General features: G+C 48.5%; 3 protein-coding genes across 3 annotated transcripts in view; 1 reads left to right on the top strand and 2 right to left on the bottom strand.

Annotated features, from left to right (window-relative positions):
* The first annotated feature begins 1,617 nt into the window (after nucleotides 1-1,617).
* Nucleotides 1,618-10,682, top strand: ACTR6 (actin related protein 6). Its single transcript, XM_061564320.1, has 11 exons — nucleotides 1,618-1,862; nucleotides 3,002-3,119; nucleotides 4,016-4,084; nucleotides 4,205-4,328; nucleotides 4,948-5,083; nucleotides 5,869-5,925; nucleotides 6,107-6,205; nucleotides 6,304-6,382; nucleotides 6,626-6,797; nucleotides 7,844-7,982; nucleotides 9,041-10,682. The coding sequence occupies exons 1-11, from the start codon at nucleotides 1,795-1,797 to the stop codon at nucleotides 9,171-9,173; spliced, it is 1,194 nt and encodes a 397-aa protein (XP_061420304.1). The 5' UTR covers nucleotides 1,618-1,794; the 3' UTR covers nucleotides 9,174-10,682.
* Nucleotides 10,683-12,872: 2,190 nt separating this feature from the next.
* LOC133350403 (DEP domain-containing protein 7-like) lies at nucleotides 12,873-23,717 on the bottom strand. Its single transcript, XM_061564739.1, has 9 exons — nucleotides 23,585-23,717; nucleotides 19,511-19,908; nucleotides 18,754-18,944; nucleotides 18,095-18,249; nucleotides 17,218-17,443; nucleotides 15,137-15,405; nucleotides 14,361-14,503; nucleotides 13,675-13,800; nucleotides 12,873-13,151 (listed from the first exon to the last, which is right to left on the bottom strand). Exons 1-9 carry the CDS (start codon nucleotides 23,715-23,717, stop codon nucleotides 12,873-12,875), a joined length of 1,920 nt encoding a protein of 639 aa, XP_061420723.1.
* A 2,274-nt stretch (nucleotides 23,718-25,991) lies between these two features.
* Nucleotides 25,992-27,474, bottom strand: part of EFCAB6 (EF-hand calcium binding domain 6) — a 34,732-nt gene continuing 33,249 nt past the window's right edge. Inside the window, exon 31 of the mRNA XM_061564319.1 lies at nucleotides 25,992-26,706. Coding sequence (XP_061420303.1) covers nucleotides 26,584-26,706 — 123 coding nt within the window. The 3' untranslated portion in view covers nucleotides 25,992-26,583. The remainder of the gene's footprint in view (nucleotides 26,707-27,474) is intronic.

The following is a 27,474-nucleotide window of genomic DNA, read 5'->3' as shown; positions in this document are numbered from 1 at the left end:
AACATCGAAACGTCCTGAGACTTTTATTGAAAATAAAACAATAAAATTGAAACGTCGTGAGACTTTTATTGAAAATAAAACAATAAAATTGAAACGTCGTGAGACTTTTATTGAAAATAAAACAATAAAATCAAAACGTCGTGAGAATTGTATTGTTTTATTATTTTATTATTTCCCTTCTACGTGACTTTACCGAAAGAACCAAGAATATAAGTGCACAATTGTGCGGTGCGTCTTACTTTCAGGAGCGTCTTCTACTCTGGTGAATACGGTAAAAAAAAAGTCTACGGTGTGATTGGTCGACAGAAATGCACAACTCAGCCAATCGCTGCGCTCGCTCGTGTTAATCAACGGCGGGTGTGAACCAATGGGAGCACGCTCGCTAAGGGCAACGCAACGGTCGGCGTCTAAGCCAATCGGCGCGCTCGCCAATGTTAAGCAACGGGAGGCGTCTGAGCCAATCAGCGCGCTCGCCAATGTTAAGCAATGGGGGGCGTCTAAGCCAATCGGCGCGCTCGCCAATGTTAAGCAACGGTCGGCGTCTGAGCCAATCGGCGCGCTCGCCAATGTTAAGCAACGGGAGGCGTCTGAGCCAATCAGGCGCGCTCGCCAATGTTAAGCAACGGGGGGGCGTCTAAGCCAATCGGCGCGCTCGCCAATGTTAAGCAACGGGGGGGCGTCTGAGCCAATCAGCGCGCTCGCCAATGTTAAGCAACGGGGGGGCGTCTGAGCCAATCAGCGCGCTCGCCAATGTTAAGCAACGGGGGGGCGTCTGAGCCAATCAGCGCGCTCGCCAATGTTAAGCAACGGGGGGGCGTCTGAGCCAATCGGCGCGCTCGCCAATGTTAAGCAACGGGGGGCGTCTGAGCCAATCAGCGCGCTCGCCAATGTTAAGCAACGGGGGGGCGTCTGAGCCAATCAGCGCGCTCGCCAATGTTAAGCAACGGGGGGGCGTCTGAGCCAATCAGCGCGCTCGCCAATGTTAAGCAACGGGGGGGGCGTCTAAGCCAATCGGCGCGCTCGCCAATGTTAAGCAACGGGAGGGCGTCTGAGCCAATCGACGCGCTCGCCAATGTTAAGCAACAGGGGGGCGTCTGAGCCAATCGGCGCGCTCGCCAATGTTAAGCAACGGGGGGGCGTCTGAGCCAATCAGCGCTCGCCAATGTTAAGCAACGGAAAACGTCTGAGCCAATCGGCGCGCTCGCCAATGTTAAGCAACGGGAGGGCGTCTAAGCCAATCGGTGCGCTCGCCAATGTTAAGCAACGGGGGGGCGTCTGAGCCAATCAGCGCTCGCCAATGTTAAGCAACGGAAAACGTCTGAGCCAATCGGCGCGCTCGCCAATGTTAAGCAACGGGGGGGCGTCTGAGCCAATCGGCGCGCTCGCCAATGTTAAGCAACGGGAGGGCGTCTAAGCCAATCGGTGCGCTCGCCAATGTTAAGCAACGGGAGGGCGTCTAAGCCAATCGGCGCGCTCGCCAATGTTAAGCAACGGGAGGGCGTCTAAGCCAATCGGCGCGCTCGCCAATGTTAAGCAACGGGAGGGCGTCTGAGCCAATCGGCGCGCTCGCCAATGTTAAGCAACGGGAGGGCGTCTAAGCCAATCGGCGCGCTCGCCAATGTTAAGCAACGGGAGGGCGTCTAAGCCAATCGGTGCGCTCGCCAATGTTAAGCAACGGGGGGCGTCTGAGCCAATCGGAGTCGTGGACGCGGCTTGTCCGCCGATGGTGGAGGAGTAACTTGGAGCTTCGCTCTCAGCGAGACGGCGAAGCGAAGGAGTCGTCAACTGCTCGCCATGGTGGTGCTTGTGCTGGACAACGGCGCCTACACGGCCAAGATCGGATACGCGGGGGACTCGGTCAGGTGAGCGGCTGCGTTCTTCCACGACTCCATCCTCACCACCCACCACCCCCCCCACGACTTCCCGCTCCACCGCTCTTGCCTAGCGGGGCGGCCGCGAGCCTAGAGGAGGCCGCAGGCTGGGTCCGCGTTCTGGCTCGGGGTGAGGTGGTGGTGGTGGACGGCTGACCAAGGGGACTGGTGCTTCGGGTCTTTGGTTGAAGTTGTTAAAAGTTGTCGGGTTTTTAAACCTCAAGTGTGCGTGGCCAGCAGATGGCAGTACAGCAAATAGCTTGTGTTATTCGCGAAGTGAGAGATGTAATGTTTGGAATTTCATTTAGAGACACACAGATTCGATAACTCGTCTTAAAATGAAAGTAAATAGGCCTGGGTAGCACACGTCATGAAGAGAATGGTGAATGCAGCGATGGACGAGACTGGTGACTCGCAGCTAAAGGAGGGAACGCGTCAAATACTGCCTCATGCCGCTCTGGCAGCTGCCCGATGATGCCGATTGTAACTACCAGTGAAGGGTCGTACCCAATTTAATGTTGCGAGATTACTGCACACGGGTGCGTGCAGTTATTCATGCATTGGTACGTTTGTTCAACACGTGACAACTTTGTTAGTCGGCTTTGTCGGGTGGAGGAGGGTTTACGACACGCATTTTATTTACGCGAATCTGACCCAAAAGCATCGATGATTAATCAAACCACCCACATAGATGGAGCATTGAGATCAGCTGGTGTAGAGGAATGCGATTGGAACGTGAGGGATGGCGCCGGTAGGTCTTCATCCAGCAGTAGATAGACATTGGCTGATAGTGAAGTTGTATGCCGAACATTTTTGTACCATTTGTAGCCAAACTTGCTAATCGGAGGTGCGTTAAAAGTTCGAGGAAATGCCATTGGAGATGTTTTGTGCAAGCGGTTGCACAGTCGTGACACACAGATGGTCTGTTGAGTAAGAGCAGCATGACCAAAACTCACTCTGTAGTTGATTTACATAAACTCAATCTCTTCTCCTGTGTAGTTCTACATTGTTGCGTACACCGTGCATATTGTAGTAGCTGTCGGTTTTCAGCTTTTGCGAAGGGGATCGAATGTATATTTTTGTGATTTGTTTTTAACAAACTTTTTTCCCCCCCACTTTTTCCTTAACAGCATTATACCGAACTGTCAGTTCCGCTCGAAGACGGCTCGACTGAAGACGTTCACGGCTAGCCAGCTCGATGAGATTAAAGATCCATCAGGGCTCTACTTCATTTTACCTTTTCAGAAGGTAACTGTGCAAAGTGGACACCTGCTTCGCATGCAGCTTTTTAGATATATGTAATGAGCGACTTCCATGGCACATCTTGTTGAGGGTACTTTTATTTCTCACACTGAGCACAACACAGGCCAACCTTATTCTTAATAATAATAGGGTTTTTTTTACTTTTTTTCTGGCAACAAAACTGAAACCGTTTTACGAGGATTCATATCTGCATTAACCACGATACTTGAAGTCAAAATGCAAACAAAAAACACACTATGATAATATATGCATTGTCCTTGAAACTGATTGGTCCACACCAAGGGACGGCTTTCTTTTTTCGATGGTTATCCAAAAGCTGCTGCTGTAAAGATTAGAAAAAAACACATCACCATCATTGTTTGCCATATTACAGAAACATATATAAATGAGGATAAGTTTCAGGCACTGACCTTTCTGTTTTGAAGAGAGGCCATTGCTGTTGTGATGAAGGGCCATTTAGCAAAACGTAATTTCTATATTTTGCAATTAAAAAGAGGTTTAGTGCCGCCTGAATGTGAACGGTCCGCTACCCATTTCACAACCTCGCACAGACTAGAGTGGTGATCACATTGTTTGGCACCCAGTAGTTGTTGGAGCCTGGACTGTGGTCCTCATTCACCTGGAAGACGGTCTTGTTGCATCGAGGGACAGTAAGAGATGTTGACGGCTTGGGGGGGAAGCCTTCATCCATCAGCAGTAGATAGATCATGGTCAATGATGTTTAAGGTACTATTAATGATTAATGTGTTTACATATTTTTTATAGAGATGTTTGTTGTGCACAACTGCAAATTTATTCACTTCAAATTTTGACAAATAGCACTACATTGTGTTACAGTTCCTTGACAGGTGCTTGCTGTTCTGTATTTTTTTCTTCTGCAGGGGTATTTGGTCAACTGGGATGTACAGAGGCAAGTCTGGGACCATTTATTCGGAAAGGAAATGTACAAGGTAAAGTATGGTTTAATAATATTTCGCTGTCTTCGTGTGCACAGTCAAAACACTTGCCATTTGTATTTGCTCCATACAGTGTCCCTGATTGCAACGTGTGCCTGGTGTTTTGATGGACAGGTGGACTTCCCTGAAACAGATATCATCATGACCGAGCCCTATTTCAACTTCCACTCCATTCAGGAGTCCATGAATGAGATCCTCTTTGAAGAATATCAGTTCCGCTCCATACTGCGCACGAACGGTACACCATGCTGCTGCCACCCTAGCTGGAACAGTAGATCATATTGTCATCTGGTTGTAATGAATAAGCGCTGAATTCGCCATTAAATCCAACTGACATCCATACAATGCCTAGCCCAACTTTATAAGACAGTGGTTGACCACTGTTGACAATAGAAGGTCGCTAGGAATATCATGGCAGATTAGGGTAAGCGACTTGGAGGTTCACCGCTGGATAAAGGCCTCCCTTTCATGGGTGTTTTGATCGGTGGTGGTCGGTCAAGGGTTCGGAGCCCACAACCATTTCAGATATCACCACTGATTTTAGTTGTAGCCAGCGATCAAACTCTAGTTGCTGAGTTCACAGGGCAGTGCGCTATTACATCACTGCTCCACTTCAGACCCTGCTACAGGCAGACCTGGAGTTAATTATAATTACAAAAGTAGTGTTCACTGTCATTGCATTTGCAATGATAATTTAAGTTGACCCTAGGTCTTCTGGCTATCTGAACTTTAGACTTTCCACCAGGGCTGCCATGGAGAAAAGTGCCCACTAACCCTTGACCATTTTTAATGCCCCATTGCTCGCAATGCCATAACATGGATCGTCCGGTCCATTCTTTTCTCTGTGTCATTTGTAGCGGCGACCCTAAGCGCCTACAGCTACCAGCAGCAGAAACCCTCGGAGCTGTGCTGCCTGATCATCGAGTCCGGCTTCTCCTTCACACACATTGTCCCCTTCTACAGGGGCAAGAAGATCAAGGAAGGAATCCGCAGGTAGCCTCACCGCGTGCAGATAAAACAACAACAGAGGCTTAAAAGGGCGCCATTGATGTAATGCACGGGGTGATCACAAAGACTGGCTTGATAAGAGGAAGCGATGGTGGACTGCTAGGACTGTAGTAACACATCATCGATTGAAATCTGTTCTTTAACTCACAATACACACCTCCTGATTAGCATGTTCGGCTATGGTACTAAATAAGTTGAATATACGTACATACGAGAAGGGATCATATGTTGCACTTCTAATGTCGCTGTCAATGACTGACGAAAGCGTGTCTTGTCAGACTTCTTTAATATGTACTTGGTTACTTTGTCCATGCAATCTCACTTGCTGTTATAATTTTGAAATTGGTTAATTAGTTGACTTAACCCCCATGCAACTTTGTAAGGCGCCACAATTCACCATGATGTGAAGAAAAAAAAAGACCAGATTTCTTGCATCGTGACCCCGAATCATTGAATCGCGAGGGTTCAAATCGATAGTTACTAATGATTGTGCCTCCTGTCATGCCATGGATTTATTGATCACCCCCTTGTAGTTTTTTCCTTGAATTTTCTATCGTGCATTAATTACTTGAATTTAACCTCAGGTTGCATTGGTAAATTGTGAGTTGCAGTTCCTGCGAAAGATATCCATACAGACTGAATGTAATACAAATGTTCTCCGGTTTGAACTTTGCGAACACCCAATAGTGTTTTTAAAAATACATCCCTAATGAAAATAAAAACCAAGTTGTTACCCATTTCACTAAACACATTTGCCTCTTTTTTTCTAGGATCAATGTTGGGGGCAAGCTGCTGACAAACCATTTAAAAGAGATCATATCGTACAGGTGAGCATTGTCCAAGACCACACGCCTCGCCAACAACATAATTTGACTCAATTCAAGTCCAGTTTATTAAACCAACTGAAGGGATAAGGATAAAAACCTGAAATAATAATAATTGACATTTATAAGGTAAACGTGTAACCTGAAACTACTGACAGTGGCGGCACTGACACTACTTGTGCAGGCAGCTACATGTGATGGACGAGACCTACGTCATCAACCAGGTGAAGGAGGACGTCTGTTACGTGTCGCAGCAGTTCTACAAGGACATGGCCATAGCGCAGTGAGTGGAGTTAAATCGCTGCAGCACATGCCCAGCGTCTGTGTGTCTACGTTGCTCTCACTGTGTCCGATGTGTGTCGTTCTCTGAAACCCGGATAGATTGAAAGGTGAGGATAACACCATCCTCAGAGATTACGTACTGCCCGACTTCAGCAGCATCAGAAAGGGCTACTGTAAGGTAAGGCACCCGATGAATCCCCAAGCGGCGATTCCATTAATTTTCATGATTCCGTGAAACGTCGCAATTTTTGAGTTCGCAATTGGTCACATATCCCCTACCACCCGTGCGGCATTTGAGGGAGGCACTAATCGAGCAGTAAATTGACAAAAGGGGCTGTACGCGTGAAATCCTTTGCAAGCTTTAGGCACGGTGACACCCGGCCCACTTGATGATGCAGTTGCGTGTGTTTCCACTGGCCAGCCACCCTCGGACGCGGCGCAAAGTGGGAAGTACACGGGCGGGGAGCAGATCCTGCGCCTGACCAACGAGCGCTTCGCCGTCCCCGAGATCCTCTTCCACCCGTCCGACATCGGCGTGCAGGAGATGGGCATCCCCGAGGCGGTTACGCACGCCGTGCAGAGCCTGCCCCAAGGTGAGGGAGTCAGCCACGTTAGGCGTGCGTCGATTAATGGATTCCATCGATTTTTTTCCTTTTTATTTCATGTTTTAGCTCGCAATGCGCGTGTACAATTCGGACATGGGCAGGCGGCAGCGGAGGAGAAATACTTCTTCTGACAGAAAGCCCTGATCGCTAGAATGGAGTGCATGGTAAGCGGTGTAGAGAGATGAGAATTGGGAGGCAGTGGAGGGATTGGAGTGTCCGGGTGATGTGGTCTTGTTCACAAGTGCGGGTGGGCAGTCTGGTGGAGGCATTTCTTATCAGGGTCATAGGGAGATTTTTAGGGATTTGGGGATGCTGTGTAGAGTAGTGTCGCAATGGTTGAGTTGGGATGAGCTGATGAGGGTGCAAGACATGTAGTGTGGATGGGCATGAGGTCCTCCAAAGTTTTGAGATTTTCTGGGAGAAGAGCCGTTGCTCTGGATTCAATAAGAATCTGAATGAATGGCACTTGCATACCGTCCGTAATTAAGTTTTATCATTAACAGTAAATACAATATTTTTTAAGCATATGCGAATTATATTTTACACAAATTACGACATCAGCAAGCATGCCAAGTTACAACGTTTTTTCTTAGGCACAAGTCCAAATGATGGCCTGGCCCTATGTGTAGTCCAGTCAAATCCTGAAACAAAGATTAAAATAAAATCAGACAACTATCAAGCTTCTATGCTATAACCAAGATGTGGCGTTGAGAGGACAGGCCGAGGGAATTGACAACTCCTAATTGTATTCTTGGTTCTTTCGGTAAAGTCACATAGAAGGGAAATAATAAAATAATATTAATATAAAACAGTCGACGTTTTGACTGGATTGGATTTCACACCTAATGATTGCTTGTGTTGCAGTCGAAACGTCGTGAGAATTTTTATTGTTTTATATTAATATTACTTTATTATTTCCTTTCTACGTGACTTTACCGAAAGAACCAAGAATATGAATCCCTGCAGTCACGAAAGCTTTAAATCAAGACTTAACTCCTAATTGTTCTGTATACATTTGTGATGGTCGCCAACAGAGATGCACCCGCACATGTACAACAACATCCTGCTGACGGGAGGAGGCTCCCTGCTTCCTGGATACCGGGACCGGGTCCTCGCGGATGTGCGCAGCCTTACACCGGACGAGTATGAGGTGGCCGTCGTGCAACCGGATAAGTACGCAACGTGTTTTTCTTTGTTTTATTACATTTCAATTTGTTTAATAGCGAGAGAGTTCAAGAGAGCGATCCTTAGTTCCCCATGGAAAAGGCACTTGTGTCTTAAATGGGGTCTTACCTGGTCATAAAGGTGATGCAGTTAAATTTCAATTCAAAGCTTTCGTGACTGCAGGGATTCATCGTCTTGGTTCTTTCGGTAAACTTTACCGAAAGCTTTAACTTTAAACTTTACCGAAAGCTTTAAATCGAAATTTAACCTCCGCTACGGGGTGGGTTTCCACAAAACTTTATACGTGACTTTACCGAAAGAACCAAGACGGTGATGCAGTTATGTAGTCAATCCTGGTGGGGGGGGGGGGGGTCCTTGGAAGATGATGAGCAACCCCCCCCCTCATCTTCTACATGTATCCATGTTGCAGGGTGCAGAGCAACATTTACAAAGTTCATATTCTTGGTTCTTTCGGTAAAGTCACGTAGAAGGGAAATAATTAAAATAAAACAAAATTCTCACGTTTCGGCCACAACGCAAGACAGCGTCTTTCCGACAGCTCTGTTCTTCACCTGAGGACGGCTGCTTGCGTTGCGGCCGAAACGTCGTGAGAATTGTATTGTTTTATTTTTATTATTTTATTATTGCCCTTCTACGTGACTTTACCGAAAGAACCAAGAATATGAATCCCTGCAGTCCCGAAAGCTTTAAATCGAAATTTACAAAGTTGCAGTTGATATGGTTACTCTTTTGATTTCATTGCTGAACATTTGCAGATTTAACGTTGGCCAAAGTCAGCTCAACACTGACGATTTTGGTTGTCGCAAACCGTAAAAAAAATTACCATTAATAATAGTTCAATGGTTATGTGAGGAGGGGCATTACTCTCACATCCAGGGTGGGTGGAAACGTGCTCAGAGGGATCTCTGTAAAGGGTTGTGCTGCACTAGGAGATCCGAATGGATACTCAGTCTCGTGCCGTGAGACGCCATCAGCACAATTGGGGGATAAAATTTAAGGAGAATAAAAATTGCCGTCCTTGTCGTGATGTGCGCATCTCCCCGTAGCCCGATAACGCACGCGTGGGAAGGAGGCGTGACGCTGTCCGGCACCGCCGAATTCTCCAACTCGCTCGTGGTGACACGGCAGGAGTACGAGGAGCGGGGCCACGAGGCGTGCGACGAGAAGTTCGACGTTTGATGGCGTGACTGGTCACGTGCGACTCTTGGGGATGGTGAGAGAGAGGAGAGGGGGTCCTGAGCAGTCGCCATCACAAGCGGGGCAGTGATGTTCGCCGGCTCACAGGAAACCCAAGCGGTTTTTTTTTTTATGTCGAGCATTTGAGCTGTGTTGTGCCGGCAAGCGAACATTTCCTCCACTGGAAACAAATGAGTACCCCAGGCCGTTTCGCTCAAAAAGAAAATAACGTGGCGAGATACTGTGAACTGGGACACGTGGTTTAAATGGACCCTGAAGCTTGTGGCGTTGAAGAGTGTCGTTTGGTTGAACGGCTTTCTGCACAAAAACTTTGTTATCGAATTTAGTTTTGTACACATCGTGGGCGGTACAGCAAAGTCCTTTGTTTTACTGTATTCCTATGTGCCCAAGTCCATGCTCCTACAATGCCCTGACTAGCATGGTGAAGTATTTCCTGCTCGTACTCGATTTCAGATATTCTCGCATTCCATATTTCGTCTTCGAGTCATTACTTGAATGCAACATATCCCATCACACATTTACAGTGCGTATTAAATATTAACAATGCCTATCCTTCTTCTGGGCAAAGGTATCTGCTAATGTTTTCCACTCTTCTTTTGCCAATTCCATCCAATGCACTCCAAATCCCTTAATCTCATACTTTCATCTCATTTTCAGGCTATACCCCCTCTATTTCCTTCCATCAATCGGCTTCCAATTTGTTAATTTTTCCATGTCATCAGCTGGTCATGATCATCTAGCTAGATGTGTTCATGTCAATACAAAACTGGAAGTTTCTTCATGGTCTTTGTTTTAAAAAAAGTAACATTCACAACTTAAAACGTAATATTTCTCATATTCCTTTAGAAATGCAAGGTTAATGAATGTGGCGGTGTGTGCCAAAACTACCACTCCCAATGCCATTCATTATCAAAATTGTCCAATATATTGGTGAAAGAAAAGCACTAGCCTGTGGAGAGGTGCAAGCAACTGGGCAGGTGAACAGCTCTTTTGATGCATGTCTTGGAGGCTTGTTGATGCTTGCGGTGGCCAAAGATTTTGCATCTCCTGTGTTGTTTCTGGCGGTGGTGGTCGGTACACCAAGCAATGTCTATTTTGGTGAATGTCAAATGGCTCTGCGATGCGCCTAAGAGCTGTGACCAACAATTGCCCACATTTAACTCTGTAATGCCCAAGCATTTTTTTAGTGAGGAATGCTACTTTATGCAAGTAGATTTCGTTTCTTGTACAAAAAACTTTTTCTCCTGCCCTGCCACAATGTACTGCATAGGTAATGAATGTGCAATTAAAGCATTTGAATTGAAATAAAAACTTGCCATCGTTTTTGACAAGTTGTACATTTTACTAAATTGTTTAAACTCCTTAACAATCTTCTTTAGAAATAAACTCGTTCAAGTAAACAAGTGTTTTCCTGCACTCATTGAAGATCGATTTTTATCATGGCAATGGATGTATTCACTTTTTATTGAAAAATAAAGCTATGAAAATGTGGCAATTTTTTTGCGAAAGATGACAGGTTAGTATGTCGATTTTTCCATGTGAAAAAAATCGTGAAAACTTGCCCTTTTTACATCATGTACAGCATAATAAGTTTCAAGCCAATCCAGGAATTCACCTTTCATTGAAAATTTTAGCTATAAAAAATTGGCCATTTTTTGCAAAAAAATGAGAGATGTCGATTTTTTTACGTGAAAATGCCCACCGTTTATGGCACAGAGCATAATACGCCTAAGGGCAATGCAGGAAATCACTTTTCATAAAAAAATAAAGCTATGAAAAATTGGCCATTTTTGGCAAAAAATGACATAGGTTAGTATGTCGATTTTTCCATTTGAATTTTTTTTTTTAATTTGCACTTTTTCCATTATGTACAGTATAATAAGCCTAAAGTCAATCCAGAAATTCACTTTTCCTTAGAAAATAAAGCTATGAAAATTTGGCCATTTTTCATAAAATAGGTTAGTTCGTCGATTTTTCCATGAGAAAGACAATAGAAAAAAAAAATCACACATTCATGTTATATGGAACATAAGCCTAAAGGCAATGCAGGAATTCAATATAAATTATAAAAAAAGAAAGTTCTAAAAAAAAATTGCCATTTGTAAAAATGTTGCAATCCACCCTCACCTCCAAGGTGCTGGATTACACGTATGCAATTACAAATCATAACAAAAACTTTATTAGAATTCAGAAAAAAGTACATTATGCAATGGTTAATCTTTTTAATCCAGGACAGGACACATTCAACAGCTTTTAAAGCGCTACGCACAAACTGACATCTGACAAATCCCAGACGTGCGCGTCGTCTTTTCAGTGCAAATTGAGTTTAAGCCTCAGTCCTTTTGATATTTAATTCCAAACCCAATTAAAACAATCAGTGCAGAACATTCACCAGCTACTAATTACAAACGTGTGCCAAATGCACACACCCACAGCTCATACCAATGAAATAAAGAGAACATTCACTTTCAGGACATTTTCATCACAAACAACATTCAACAACACTTTGGCGCTACAGAGAGGGGAGTTGCAACCAAGAACGGATAAAAAGCAATCATTACCGCAGAAGGCATCACAGCAATTCCAATCCTCGAGTCAAAATGCGTGGGCTTTTGCACATGGCTGAATAAGCGCCTTCCGGGAACATGCACAGATGCCACTTAAGCACCAGTCAAAAAGTGTCACAGCTGAGCAGCGGCATGAAAACCACCAGGTGGACAAAACTACGGCTTCATCGTGAATACCAGTGGGACCGCTTGTGGCAGTTTTTTCCAATCTCCTACGATGCAGGTCGATTACAGTAATTATTGATGGTCGGGACGAGGTGAAGATGCCAAAAATTCGGATTTTTCAGTGCTCCAGATCCCACCAGATCGGCGATTCTCCAGCGAAGGTGCAAGGGCTACGCGTATCCCATCCGGTTGAAATAAATCTCCGATGATGCCGAAGCCACCGCCATCGCATTCCAGTTTCTCAATACACCTGCTGCACGCATCACCTGACACGAAAACAGCATTGTAGTCTCCTCGACACGTGAGACAGGCACCGGTCACTGTTAAAGACCCTAAAGACCCTGAGTGAGATGGCTGCAGTAATGCAAATCACTCTTGTACCAACAACGATTTGTCATGCAGTTTAGATTAAAAGCGATTTGTCTCATCTATAACTTTTCCTGGATACGGCTTCTTTGTTCATCGTTTCGGTTTTGTTTACAACCTTAGCAGATCATTTATTTACAGTTTATGAAACTCCTACACTGGTCAATTCCCAAAAGCGCATTAAACTCAGGAGCAATGTCTTGCTCAAATGAACATTGAGGTAATGCTAATCTTACAGCCCTGAGCCACTGGGTATGAAAATCCACTTTCGTACGTTGGGGGGACAATTCCCTCCACAAGGCAATTAGTGTCGACGTCCCCACAAAAGTAACGAGCGACTCACTTTTTGATCGACCCCCGACGGGACGATGCTCCCCGCTAACAACGCCCAACCAAGATTGAAACTTTGCGATGATCCGGCCGAGAACTTTCTCCGCTCTACCACCATGATACGATCGAACCACATTCTTGTCGGTCACGATTCACTTGCGCCCAAGCACATCGAGTGGAACAGGTTGGGGATGGAATGAGGTGGGGGCTGGTGGGGGTGTGAAGGGGTCGGGGGGAGTTACGACCTCCAACCTCACAGCATGGTGGAAAAGTGTTGCGAGAAGGCCTGCGGGTGATGCCTCTGCAGCTCCTTGAGCAGCCGCCGCTTGTGCTTGGCGGAGTGCGCCGTGTCCTCGCTCACGCTGGCGACGAGCTGGCGCAGCGCCTCCTCCGTGGCGCTTGCGCCCTCCGCGGCGTACTCGGCGCGCGACTGCCGCACGCAGTACGTGAAGCCCGGCGGCCGGTTGGGGTCGCCGCCCTCTTGCAGGCTCGACAGCCGCTCGCTCACCATGACGTGCAGCGACACCGGCACCTGGCGGCGGTGGAACAGGGTGCCCCCCATGAGGGCAATGACAATTGTGGGGGGGTGGGGGGGGTGGTTGAGAAACGGGGTGGGTATAAGTGGTGAGATGTTAATTAGCTCGCCTGGTAATGAGAAGGTCGTGGGTTCGATATATTGCACAATTCACTTCCTAACACGACGAGCCCCGTATCGTCTTAAGAAAGTCTTGGGGCAAGTAACTCTTAGCAAACACCCATGAAGGATGGGACGGCGCAATGAGGGGAGGTGGCTGGCCAGCACTGCTCGAAGCCTCCGTCTCCCGAGTGGTGATGTTTACTCATCCCCGTGTTGGGAAACCATTCTGCCTCCCCTCCACAATGTTCAGCTGGGTGCTACCGCTCTATGAATGCACAGCAGGTATGTTCAACTTCCTTTCGCACCGCACAGCCAACCGTGCAAATTCAGACCCGCGACATCCTGGGCAACCCATCAGATGGCTCGCAAACAAAGCGGGGCGTTCACTTCTGGCATCGTGACAGACGTGTCCGGCCACCTTGAAGATCTCCGCGTGGTTGTCCATCAGGAAGGAGATGAGCAGCTCGGCATGGCTCTTGGAGAGGGCCTTGTTCTGCACGATCGCCTTGCCGAACGTCCGTCGCACCACGGCGAGATTGTCGGCCTGTGTGGAGAGAACGACCGTGCGGGAGGGGGGGGGGGGGCACGGTTAGGCAAGGGGGGTGGGGGGCGCGAACGAAGCTCTGCACTTCGCCGCGCTCGTGTCCAAGGTCGTGAGAAAGTCCAGGCCCCCCGTGGGAGTTGAAATCGGCCACGATTGACAAAAACCGCAGACCATCGACAGGTAGCACGCAATGCAAAACCTGAAACGTGAGCGACAGGAAGCACGGGGAGGCGCACGCTTGGTATTCCGCCGAGGGACGGGAGAATGAACAGATTAGAGAACACGCACATAAGTAAAAGAGATTCATACCAATTTAAGAAAAGGTGGGGGGGGGGGGAAGGGTAGGACATCTCCCTAGAAGGGATGGATGGGGGCCGTGTGCTGTTGATGTGGCAGCCAAAGAAGAGGGAAGCAAACCGGAGCGGACGTGGAGATGGCACATAAAAAAATCAACCCATGGAGCTTGCGAAAAACGGTGGCTCAAGGCAGACTTTCGTGCGGTAGCGGGTGGTCGGGCGGGGGGCGAGATCACGACCGCCGACGAATGGTTGCGCTCGTGCCTGCTTGTGCAGCCGGTAGGAGCTCGCGAGCGCCGCCACGTGCATGAGCCGGAGCAGCGCCCGCAGCTCCTCGCGGACGCTCGCCTCCAGCAGCCGCAGGCAGAGCTGCGTGGCCTCCAGGGCCACCGCCGTGCTGTCCTTCACTGCGCGCGGCGGCACAGAAGAAGAGAGAGAGGGCGTCAAAGCAGACCGGCGGCGTGAGAGGGCGGACGATGGGCTGGTATCGTCCCGACCGAGGGGGCTAATCCGTGACCCCCCCCCTCCCCCCCCCCCCCCGAACCAAATGAAATGAAAGTTTTTATATTATTTTCTGTGCACTCATTTTAGTGACCGGGCTAAGACCATCAACAACTCTGTCTTGCGACCCTTCCCTCCTCCCCGCCCCCACCCCTGCCCCCCTCTCTCCTCAATATGAGAAAAACAAAAAAGTAATCAACGTTCAGTCACATCTCTAACCATGCCACACAAGGAGTCTACTTTAGCCAGGTCCGTCAGCGATCAGCAAATAAATTATGCCCCCCCCAACCAGCACACCACATCCAGTATACCCGTCGCTATGATTACTATGAGTAGTCACTCACCAACTACTCCAGTCAACTACAAGTGACAACCCGTAATATATTCGGAAGGAAATTTAAGCCCTACGTCTGCACAAATCTCACACGTATTGACCCACCTCCTTACCCCCATCTGCCCCCCTCCCCCATCTGCCCCCCTCCCCCATCTGCCCCCCTCCCCCATCTGCCCCCCTCCCCCATCTGCCCCCCCCCACTGACGTATGAGTTCCAGGATTGCCGTGTGGACGTCGAAGAGGCGGTTCTCGAGCAGCGGCCGCTTCGCCTGCCCGTAGTGGCGGCCGACGACCTCAAAGAGGACGCGCTTGGCGGCGTCGCCGCCGTCACCGCCGTCGGGGTGGTCTGCGGCGCCGGCGGGGCCGCCGTGCGCCCCGCCCCAGCCCCGCGGCAGCCTCTGCGTCACCTCCACCACGAGCGCGTCGGGGAGGTGGTCCAGGCAGTCCAGCGCGGCCGCCAGCCACTCGTCCAAGCTGGTGGCGCGGAGACACGCGGGCGGGCAGGCGATTAGCGCGGTTAGAGTACGTATGGGTTTCTAAAGAAATTCAACGTGCGGAAGAGGTCGGGGTGGGTGCGTGGAAGTTAACTCATTTACTTTTGTAAAACATGTGTAAAGACAAAGATCTATCCCCTCCCCATATAGCCTCAACACACTGTTAGGGCAAGTGCTGTTCGCGAGTAGCACCTACGAAGGCCGGAACGGCACACGAAGGAGTGGGTGGCCGACACAGCACACGGCACCAGGTACTCATTTGAGGCCGAGTCAACCTCGGGGAGGGGCCCTTCACTGGTTCAGATAATTATGGTCACTGGTGTTGGCCGCGAGTGGGAATCGAACTCGGGTCGTTGGGTTTGTAGTGCAGCGCGCTAACCGCTCCCCACTATATACACACACGCACACACACGGGTAGAGGAGCAGTAGTTCTGCAATGGAAAAAACAAGAGACAGCTGCCCTGTTCACACTCTGCTCACGATCCTCCTGTACTGCTCAGCTTTTTTCACGGAACAATAAAATGTCATGACAATATGTATCGCGAGGTTTTTGTTTTAGAGTCTCTAAGATTTAAATTATATTCTGGTAAAATTAATTGCATTAATTGGAGCGCGAATTGAAAAGTTAGATACTCTATCTTTGGTTCTTTCGGTAAAGTCACGTAGGTATAAAATAAATTAAATCACGACGTTTCGGGCGCAACACAAGCGTCCGTCATCAGGTGGGACAACCACAGCACGCGCGCGAAGACGACTCCATTGGGAACTCTCCACTCACAGGATCCACCCACGACTCACTCAGCCCCCCCCCCCGCCCTTTGTACACAGCATCCGAGTCAAGCAAGAAGCCAGAACACGGATTAAACTGGCGACAAAATCGATTATAAATGAACCGTGATCAGTATTCGGCATTTGTTGCTCCCACCTCTTCAGCGTCACTATTCATGAGAACTTGACACCTTTTTAATTCGCTAGTTTTGGTGGCAACGGCCCCACAGGCCGACACCACCAATGGAGCAATTGTTGGGGTAGAGAGGAGCTCAGCTAGCAGCCAGCCAGAAATCTGTAAAATAATCTACACCATGTTATTTTCCCTCAATTTCCCACCTCGATTAGACGCTCAGCGTCGCGAGGCGAAGAAGACTCCATTGGGAACTCTGCACTCACAGGGCCCACCCACGACTCACACAGCATCCGAGTTGAGCACGAAGCCAGAACACGGATTAAACTGGGGACAAAATCTACATTTTATACAGTTTGGGTTCAGAACACACGATTGGGAAGTGTCCCGGACAAAACTAGGACGACGTTTGGTAGCTTTAATAATAATTCAAATGTATTAACGCGCATTCCATCCGAGGATCCCAATGCGCGATGCATGAAAAGCAGAAAACAAAAACAGAACCAGGGGGCAACCGACCAAACTAAAGAGGGAAGGCCACTTTAAAGAGATGGGGTTTCAAAGCATCAGTAGTAGGCCATGCTTTACCACCTGATGACGGACGCCTGTGTTGCGCCCGAAACGTCGTGATTTAATTTATTTGTTTTCATTTATTAAATTTTTTACCTTCGTGACTTTACCGAAAAAACCAAAGAGTATGACTCCGATTGCTTGATTTCAAGTGGCAAGGCGTCATTCCATCGTTTGGGTGCCACGCTAACAAAAGCCCGCAACCTCGACCCGGTCGTGCCGAGCAGTTGCAGATCAGAAGACCTTCAGGCCTCGAGAAATAAAACACGTTCCTACACGGCCGTGTCCCGACTTCGACCGAATGCGCACGCACGCACGCACACAGGCAGGCCGAGGCCGGCGTCCGTCAGCTCCAGGTAGGGGTTGTGGACGATGAGGTCGTCGTCATCGTCGGTGGCGGTGGGCGGCGCGGGCGACGGCGCCGGCGGCCGCTTCTTGCCGCGCTTGGGCGAGGAGGGCGGCGACTCCAGCACCGAGTCGAGCACGGTGAGGTCTATGAGCTGGAGCAGTCGCAGCAGTGTCTGGTGCCTCCACACCTCCGCCACGGCTGCTCGCGCATGCACGCACATGCAGAAATCCGGCCGGTGAAAGCATTTACAGTCGCTCCGTCACGATCGCACGCGCGCGTTCAATCTAGAGCTGCCCACCCCACCGTCATATTGATCAATTAAGTAGATTTCGAGACGACTTTTTTCAATCGATTTACTCGAAGGTGGGAAACCCCCTTCGAGCATCGCCCAGTGCGACGCGGATGACGAAGCCGATGACGTCACCAAGCACCAACCGTTGCCTTCTGTCCAGCGACACACGTGTGGGACTTGTTTCCCCCAACTGTAATTTCGTGTCATCAGCTTTGTTGAGTTACACAAAGCAATAAAAACCGGGCAATTCATCGATTACAAAGGCCAACTCGAGATCAATTATTCAACATTTAAAGTTTTTTTTTACATTCAAATGACATTTAGTATCAATTGCTATACAATTTTTTTAATTGCGCTTTCTGCGTTGTTAACGCATTTGCCGCACTAAAAAAAAAGTTTATTTTGGAAGTCTCACGGTCAAAAGAGCCCTCTCCATGAGAACATGGAATTTCCACCACTGCCTAAGCACCCCCAGCGGACACGAGTGGCGTGCCGCCCACCACCCACCACCTCATCGCTCACAGAAAGACGCGTCGACCTTTGAACCGTGCGGGTACCCTTTTTGGAGAGCAGGCAGCCCCGCTCCGGGGCGTTGTCGGCAGTGGCCGGGAGCGAGGGCCCCAGGAGGTTCACGCTGCTGAACATCTTCTCCAGGGCCTGGTCGCTCGACTCGACCGCAGTGCGGTTGGACATCAGGCCGGAGTCTTCTGCCCTAGGAGCGAGAGAGCGAGCGGCAGACTTTTATGTTTTTTTTAACCACAAAAAACGTGGCCGATTCCCAAAACTCACTCCCAAATGTGCTCTGAGCACCTCGGAGCCATCCATGGCAACGAGACAAAATTAAGAGATGAATCAAAATGTATTATTAATTCATTTATATTTCATGCTCGTTTACCCAACAGAGCCTCACTCCGAGTCCTCCTCCTCCTCAGGGAGGGTCCTGCCAAGATTTTGTTGGGGATCGGGGGGGGGTGAGCGGTGATGCCGTATGCAATCCTAATCTGGTACCTTGCAGGCATTTATTCAGGTTTACATTTTTTTCATTGCCACATTGAATCGTGACAGTTCATCGTAATCACTGTGGATGAGTGGGGGGTTGGGGAGGTGGCGGGGTGTGCGGGCGAATCGTAACAACCCCGGACATCCAGATTTGCCAACATCAAGCGAGGAAGTCGGACGAGGTGTGCGACAGACACGGTTACCGCCGCGCACTGACCTGTCCCCCGCCTCCTTCGAACCGATGGCCGACCGCGCCATTCCGCCGCCCTCGAGCGGGAAGCGGTAGAAGCTGGAGCTGCCGTCCTCGAACGTGGGAGCGCGCTTCTCCCCGAAGAAGCCGAAGCGTCGCGCGCTGCCCACCGGCTCCAGCTCCCCGCAGTCCACAAACGACTGGCACAGCCGCGTCACCTGCAGCCGCGGTGAAATGGTCGTGGGAAAAAACGCGACTGCCATTTGCTAGAAAGATGAATTAAAACAGACTTGAAGATTTAAATATATACATACATAACCTTGATTTGAAGCTTTCGTGACTGCAGGAATCCATACCCTCTGGTTCTGTCGGTAAAGTCAAGTAGGTATAAAATATGATTAAAATAAATCACGTTTCGAAACGTCGCGATTTATTTTAATTTTACTTTATACCTACGTGACTTTACCAAAAGAACCAGAGAGTATATATAACCTTATATCGTGCCCAGTGAGACCACATTGTTTTTCGCTACAACCACGGACGGGTGAAAAGCAGTGGGACCTAGCGATTGTGTGTGCAGGTGGTGCAACTGCCCAGGCGCCGGGCTACAAAGAGGGCGGGGGAAATTGGGCAGTGGGAGGCGACCTTTCATCAATCCTGTCCTTGCACTAGCGCCCATTGGTGACCGACCACACTACGCCATTGAGACTGCAAGTGGGGAGGGGTGTGGCAGAGGGAAGAGGGACGGCCGAGGGGAACGTCCCGCACGACGACCGTACTTCACCTGGATCCTGGACAGCTCGCAGGAGGCGTTGAAGCGCGGCGTCCTCGCGAGGTGCGTGATCAGCACGTCCACCACGTCGGCGCCCGTGAAGCAGTCGTCGTGGTAGCGGAGCTGCACCCTCCTCCTCCTCGCGTCCACGTGGCCCCGCAGCGTCGCCAGCAGCTCGCTCCACACCTGCGTGGCGCGAAACGCGTGGTGGCCCGGCGGCGCTGCCGGGTCGTCCTCGGCACCAGCCACGGACGACGACGACGACGACGACGCTGACAATGACGCCGACGAGGATGACGTTGCCTTCGAAGGTGGTGCCGGTGGTGGTGGTGTCGGTGGTGGCAACGGCACCATGCCCGGGCAGGGAATGCGCGTCAACGTTGGGACATTCATGCAGTGGTGCGGAAGACCTGTTGGCGGTGGATACAGCAGGTGGACAGGGAAGCCAGGAATTTCATTTAAATACAATTTCAGAAGCCAAGTATGGTTTGAGCCTCTATAGTACTTGACAGATGTCAGCTCGTTTAACGGCAGGCTGCGCTGGAAATGCATCGTGTGCAGCGGAGGGATATGCGGCAATATCCATTGTTGTACTGAACTTTTGCGCTCCGTCTTGGCTCCCCACATTCAACGACCGGCGTGGCGTCACGCGGTCAAACAATCCTCACGACCTATGCAGTGATAATTGTTTTTTTACCCTTTTATCTAGCAACAAAACTGACACCTTTCTTACAAGGAGTCATGTTTGCATAGACCACAATACCTGCAGTCATAATGCAAACAAAAAACAACTCTGATAATGTATGCACTGTCCTTGAAGTTGATTGGTCCACACCCGAGACAGCTTTCCTTAGAGCCTAGTCTCACATGGTGTTGGACCAGATGACACCAAAAGCCGCACAACTCAAAAAAGGTGTCAGTTTTGTTGCCAGATAAAATGGTAAAAAAACTATTATCATATTTTTTACTGGCAAATGAGGTTCCAATGGTGTAAATGATTACCCCGAGCTCTCATACTCTGATGGTGCATTGTTATTGAGTTGTGCGCCTTTATGACTGCAGGTATTGTGGTCTATGCAAACATGACTCCTTTTAAAAAAAGGTGTCAGTTTTGTTGTCAGGTAAAAGGGTAAAAAAACAATTATCATATTTTTTAGTGGCAAATGAGGTTCCAATGGTGACCTACGTAGTGTTGGCGAGGCCCGCATCCAGTAATAAGAGCCAGACGTGTACATACGTCATGTCTAGCTAGCTCTCGTCAGTCCATTGCTGGACGTTGTTGAGCCATCAATGGACCATCACATCAGTGTGCATTATGTTTTCTGCTTAACAGTGCCCTATATATTGGTAGAAAACATTTCTGGGAGGCTCAACCAGGCCACATGATGAGCCTGCAAGCAGCCCCTCTCACTCTGGCATAGCTCCGCCCACTACGCAGGTAGCCCCGCCCACCACGCAGGTAGCCCCGCCCACAACGCAGGTAGCCCCGCCCACAATGCAGGTAGCCCCGCCCACCACGCATGTAGCCCCGCCCACCACGCAGGTAGCCCCGCCCACCACGCATGTAGCCCCGCCCACCACGCATGTAGCCCCGCCCACCACGCATGTAGCCCCGCCCACCACGCATGTAGCCACGCCCACCACGCATGTAGCCCCGCCCACCACGCATGTAGCCCCGCCCACCACGCATGTAGCCCCAGCCCACCACGCAGGTAGCCCCACCCACCACGCAGGTAGCCCCACCCACCACGCAGGTAGCCCCACCCACCACGCAGGTAGCCCCGCCCACACACGCAGGTAGCCCCGCCCACCACGCAGGTAGCCCCGCCCACCACGCAGGTAGCCCGGCCCACCACGCAGGTAGCCCCACCCACACACGCAGGTAGCCCCACCCACACACGCAGGTAGCCCCGCCCACACACGCAGGTAGCCCCGCCCACCACGCAGGTAGCCCCGCCCACCACGCAGGTAGCTCCACCCACCACGCATCATGAGTAGAGCAACGAGCCAGAATACTTTTTAAACGGTTGGGGGGGGGGGTCCCAATTATCCTAAAGTTTCTGGACTGCGGGACAAGCTTCCTTCAACCACAGGGGACTGTCCCCACCAAACCAGGACGTTTGGGACCTTTACTGTAGTTTCCATTGTACAAACACGTGGTCGTGCTGTGATCACGCACTGTAAACACGTGGTCGTGCTGTGATCACGCACTGTAAACACGTGGTCGTGCTGTGATCACGCACTGTAAACACGTGGTCGTGTTGTTGTCACGCACTGTAAACACGTGGCGATTAGAACACGTGGTCGTGTTGTTGTCACGTGTTCACACTTATGCACGTGGCCGCAACCACGGTCGACGCTGCATTCGCCGATACTCGACGCGGCTCTTCGTGGTTTGTCTCCAGACAGCACGGGAGGCGGCTCACACGCACGCGATCGTTTTAAAGACGAGGGTTGGTAGATCACGATGAGATCTGTTAAATCTCTCAGACCGTGGTGAAGACATGACTGACGGCACAGCGAAATGAACGAGTCAACCCCATCTGAGCGGATTGTTAAAGCCGACTCGGAATTGTAAACGTGGGTTCACTCTCCCAACACGCAACCGGTGTGCCGAGCGAGTAACGAATTGGCATGTTTTGTTTAAGTGACAACCTTACTAATTGGCCGTGTCGGTTGGTGGCGGGTTTAACGACACATTTACGTGATCTAACAAAAAAACCCTGAATATTGGTAGCGAAAGGCCTACGTGTTAAACTGTTGAGCGTTATTTCCGCTTATGCAGAGTGTCGTTATCTTCGGTCATCTGATATCCTTACACAAGTAATATAATTGGCAATACCATGCAGTAACCAGCATGAAAACAAGAGTTGAGTGAGCCTACTCTGGGCGGATTCGAGAATTGCCATCCCTGTATAATGAACTCGCTCTCTCGGAGGCCCTCTTTGTTGCAAGCAGTCTGCGAGATTGGCATTTAAAGTCTACACGTGTTCGTACATACGCAAAACCAGAACAATCTTCCCCCCAGTGAAATGAACGGGATAGAATTCGGAACCAAACTAATGTCCATACGCAGTGATTGGTCCCTGTGATAATTGATGGGGGGGTATATGCGCCCCAAAGACAAAGATCCCCCGTATAGCCTTCGCATCCCGTTGGGGCAAGTGCTGTTAGCGAGCACCTATGAAGGCCGACACGGTACACGAGGGGTGTGGGGGTGGCCAACACCACGCCCGGCCGTCTTCGTCTCCCCAGCTACTCATTGCGAGGCCGAGTCGACCTAGGGGAGGCCCAGGACCGGCGAGTGGGAATCGAACTCGGGTGGTCGGGTTCGTAGCCGCAACGCGAGAAATCGCGACACGAACCTGCCCGCCCCTTTTCTTTATTATTTTATTATTTGTTTACACGCTTTCTATTAACTCACTCTATTGTTCATACTCTTAGGTTTTTTGGTAAAGTCATGTAAAAAATATATTATTTTTGTAAATAATAAAAACATTCTTTTTTTAATAAAAAATAGTATTATTCTTTATTATTATTTTTTATCTACGTGACTTTACCGAAAAAACCTAAGAGTATGAATCCTTGCAGTCACGAAAGCTTCAAATCTAGAATTCACTCTATTGTTGTTGTATCCTCAAATCTTGTAACTCAATTTTAACCCACTTCCCAATGTGATATCGACTGCAAACTTGGTATACTTATGTCATACTGATGACAATACTATATTCTATCATAAAAACATTAAAACTTATTCTTAAATATTATTTTGTATATGTTACGTTTCGGCTTGGGTCTAATTGTCCACGCTCAACAAACGTTGGCTGTAATTGCCCACGTTCCCTTCCGTGGCAAGCTTCGGGGCCACTTCCTGGAGTCGTGAAGTTCTTCCATTACTAGTACGGTACATTGAATGAAAGCGTGTTTAAAAAAAAGATTTAAAAATATTACTTATCTAACCACTGCACACTCGCTGCACTCCCCACTTCTGTCGCAAAGTTTTCGTGAACCGGACGTATGAGTGGCAGTAACACCGTGGCCCATGAGACACCGCCACGCTCATCTCTCTCGTTCTCTCTCTCTCACCGGTCGAGTTGGGATCGCTTTCATCCTCGGCTCCTGCCGCCGACGCCGTCGACGCCACGAGGCCAGGGCCAGGCGCGGCTCGGAGCACATCACTGAATCTCGCCGCCATCTCTCGCACGGAGCAGCCCTGCATCTCTGCCGTGCAAGAACCAATTCGCTCTTCCCAACTCCTTTGGCTATTGCTCTCCGTGTTGGGGTGGGGGGGTGACAAAACAGATGGATTGTTGGCGATTTAGAAGCGTTTGCTCGGATGTTTTTAAAATGAAAATAAACCCCACACACGAGTTTGTCGTGACAATGGAAGGTGGCACGGATGGATGGCGAGAGAGATACAACGACCTATAAGTTCAGCAAAACTTGTAATTCAACGAACGTATTTGGGGTGGGGGAGGAAACGAATCTCGGTTCTTTTAAGCGGTGTGATCGGGGGGGGGGCAATAAACCATCTGCACATCGTCTTTGGCCACCGCTGTGGAGTCACGTGTGCACGCCCACCCCAAGCCCCCCCTATTTATAGCCATGGACACGCGCACCTTGGAGGCATGGCGTTGATTGCAATTATCGCAGCCAATGGCGCTGCTGCTGTTCATTCTCTCGCCTTGCCCGGGAAACTCCGTGTGCACCGCGTGCCATCTCGATCGAGTTCTGGTTTCCCGTTTCGCGGCCAAACACCAGTGATGAACATCTGAACAATCACCAATAGGGGAGACAAAGGCGGCCGGGCGTAGTGCCCCCCCCCCCCCGCTGCTCCCGCCATCCTGCGTCGTGACGGATTTTATTATTTTAAGGCTACACGTGGGGGGGGGGGGGGTCTGTGTTGCATCGCAGGGCACTGCGTGAGAGATGGCAAAGAGACACGTTCAAAGTTTGTGTTTATAACGTACCTCTCACGCATCACGTGTGCCTGCTTACACGGAGTTGCCTGTACATCTATGGGTCTACTTCCACGGGTCTACTTAGGTGTATATAGTTCGATGAAAGTCGATGCACGTTTGTTTGTGGGTGTCCCCGTGTGTCCACGCAACTTCTTTGTCCAGGACAGACAAATCCTCCCCAATGTGTGCAGATGCTGCTGACTATTGTATGTAGGATGTGTAGGCATATATAATAACTAGCCTTTTGCCCATCCTAGGACGGAAGCTGTAATATTTTCGAAAAAATTGAGCAGAGTATAATTGTATCTTGTGTGAATTTAATGACAGTGAATCTTGCACAAAAGTTATAAAACACCTCACTTCATGTCACTGTAGCACTGTATATAACTGACCTTGAATTTGTTCAAATTCACTGCTCTGATATTTTATTCTCTTCTGCTTTCGATCGCTGGGGTTGAAATAAATTGGAAATCGATACAATATCTGGAAAATCACCAATAAATGTCTATTTTACCATAATGTAGAAGCATACATTAGACTTACCTTTTGTCTCAAGTGCTGAAGAAATCATTAAATAAACCAAATCCATTTTGTTGCTGCGTGTAATTATTTATTAGATTCACGTTCAATAAAGAAACGTCAAACTTAAAGCGAATTTGCGAAGGAGACGCCTCGGTCCCCCATGTGGAGTGACGTCAGCCGATAATTATTATGAGTCGGGGGGGGGGGTCCATTTAGGGGATATCACCTTATAATGATTATTAATGAGGGGGGCTGTTCGATGTGGAGTGACGTCACCTGCTCATGATTATTAGTGAGGGGGGAGGGTGCTCCATGTGGAGTGACGTCACCTGCTCATGAGTGACGTCATCTGTTATTAATAAAGGGGGTGCATGTGGAGTACTTAATCTGTTCATGATTATTGAGGGGGGCTGGTCGACGTGGAGTGACGTCACGAGCATTGCACACAGACATTCTTGGCTCAGTAGGTAATAATGGGGGGTGGGGGGTGTCCATTTGGAGGACGTCACCTACTCATGAATTCCTGGGTGATCATATTTCTCTTCTTGGTTCTTTCGGTAAAGTCACGTAGAAGGGAAGTTTATTATTATTATTTTATTACTTCCCTTCTACGTGACTTTACCGAAATAACCAAGAAGATGAATCCCTGCAGTCACGAAAGCTTTAAATCGAAAAAAAAGATCATATTTCTAATATGCCTCCACACCATACTTTCTTTTTGGGGGGGAGAGGGGTCGACAATTTTTGGAAACTTGTTGCATCAACTTTTTACCTCCACATCTGGGGGGTCCACTTTCTATAACTTATTGATTCAGGCCTTCTGAAAGGCTCTTATCATTTAGAACGCCGGGCTTTTACAATATATAAAAACAAGGCAATTATTTAGGTTTTTCACATTTTTGGGGAGTGTGGTTAATTTACCTATTTGCAAGTGTGTGTACATAGATGAATAATGTTCGTATGTGCATACCTTTTACGGTTAAAATATCAATTAATGAACTCTCAATATGTAAATTAAAATCTGTTTATTAAATAAAAACAATCTGTAATTCCATATATTATTTTAAAGACATATCAAACAATTTTGCATTTTCAAATAAATGTATTAACATCTTTCAAACAAAGCAGACATTTTCAAGACTGAATTAAGTCACTTTCACACATAAACATAAATGATTTCCAAACTGCTGACTAGATTACCATATCACCCTTAGCATTTCACAGCATACGGTATCTAGAAACGTTACTTTCCAATGTAATCATAAATTACATTGTTACAAAAAACATTGTAGCACTCTTATTCTGAATTCGAGAAATTATAGGCTTTTTTTTCTTCGCTTTTCCCCTCTCTAAGTGAACGGCAAAAAATCAGGGCATATTTTTATTGCAACAAAATTAACGGATGAACCTGCGGATGGAAATTAAACGCATCAAGCACGACTGGACAATAGCTCCTCGTGTCCAGTGGCCTTATGGATGTAAGCTCGAATCGACCTCTCACGTGCGACTGGGCCACTTCAGCTTCTCACTCGCACGATCGTCTGCCCACCAAGTCCGCCACCGTGGTGGGGGGCGAGCGATGGGTCCCCGTGGGGGGCCCAGCTAGACGAGGAAGGTCCGCAGGAAGGCGTTGTACGGCACGCGGTTGTGCAACTGCCCATCGTAATAGTTGAGAATCTGAAAGAACTCCTCCTCCGTGAGGTTGATGGCGAATTGTTTCAGCACCTGCCACAACAACGGCGCACAACATTCACACGTATAACGGATGCGTGACACACACATTCACGTATATTGTCATCAACTAAACAGTATGGACAAATTATAATTTAAAAATATTGTTGATACAACCCTGTCTTATTTCACAGCATAAATACCTCGGCACGCCATGTCCGTCATGGGAAATTGTTTGACCAAACCTCACCACACTGGTTAGTGCGGGTTGGTGTGGTGGAAGTCCGAGACCAATTCAGAAATAGTTGGCCACTGACGTTACCAATGGCTGGGATACGAACTCGAGCACTCACCACTGCTGCACTGCTGCACCCCATTATATCCAGCCAGTAGAGGCGCTATCTTCAAAACCCATTACAATAATAATATTTTTAAAAACTTTTTAAAAAAGACAATGAAATGTACTAATAATGGCAGAACTCCACGACTCTCGGAAGTGGCCTCGAAGCTTGCCATAACGTAAGGGACCGTGGCCAATTACAGCCAACGTCAGTTGACTGTGGACAATTAGACCCAAGCTGAAACATAACATATAAAAAATAATGTTAAAAATAAATATATTTTTTATGATAGAATATAGTGTTGTCATCAGTATGACATGAGTATACCAAGTTTGCAGTCGATACCACATTGGGAAGTCGGTTAAAATTGAGTTACAAAATTTGAGGATACGACAACGACGACAACAACAACAGAGTGAGTTAAAAGCGTGTAAAAATGACAAAATTCAAGTTCTTCCAAACAGAATATTGGTCTAATAAA

Source organism: Lethenteron reissneri, chromosome 33 (assembly GCF_015708825.2).
Source record: "Lethenteron reissneri isolate LAM-NWPU_2019-01 chromosome 33, ASM1570882v1, whole genome shotgun sequence".
NCBI classification, from domain to species: Eukaryota; Metazoa; Chordata; class Hyperoartia; order Petromyzontiformes; family Petromyzontidae; genus Lethenteron; species Lethenteron reissneri.
The sequence above is the reverse complement of the archived record's forward strand: the minus strand, read 5'-3'. Positions and strand labels throughout refer to the sequence as shown.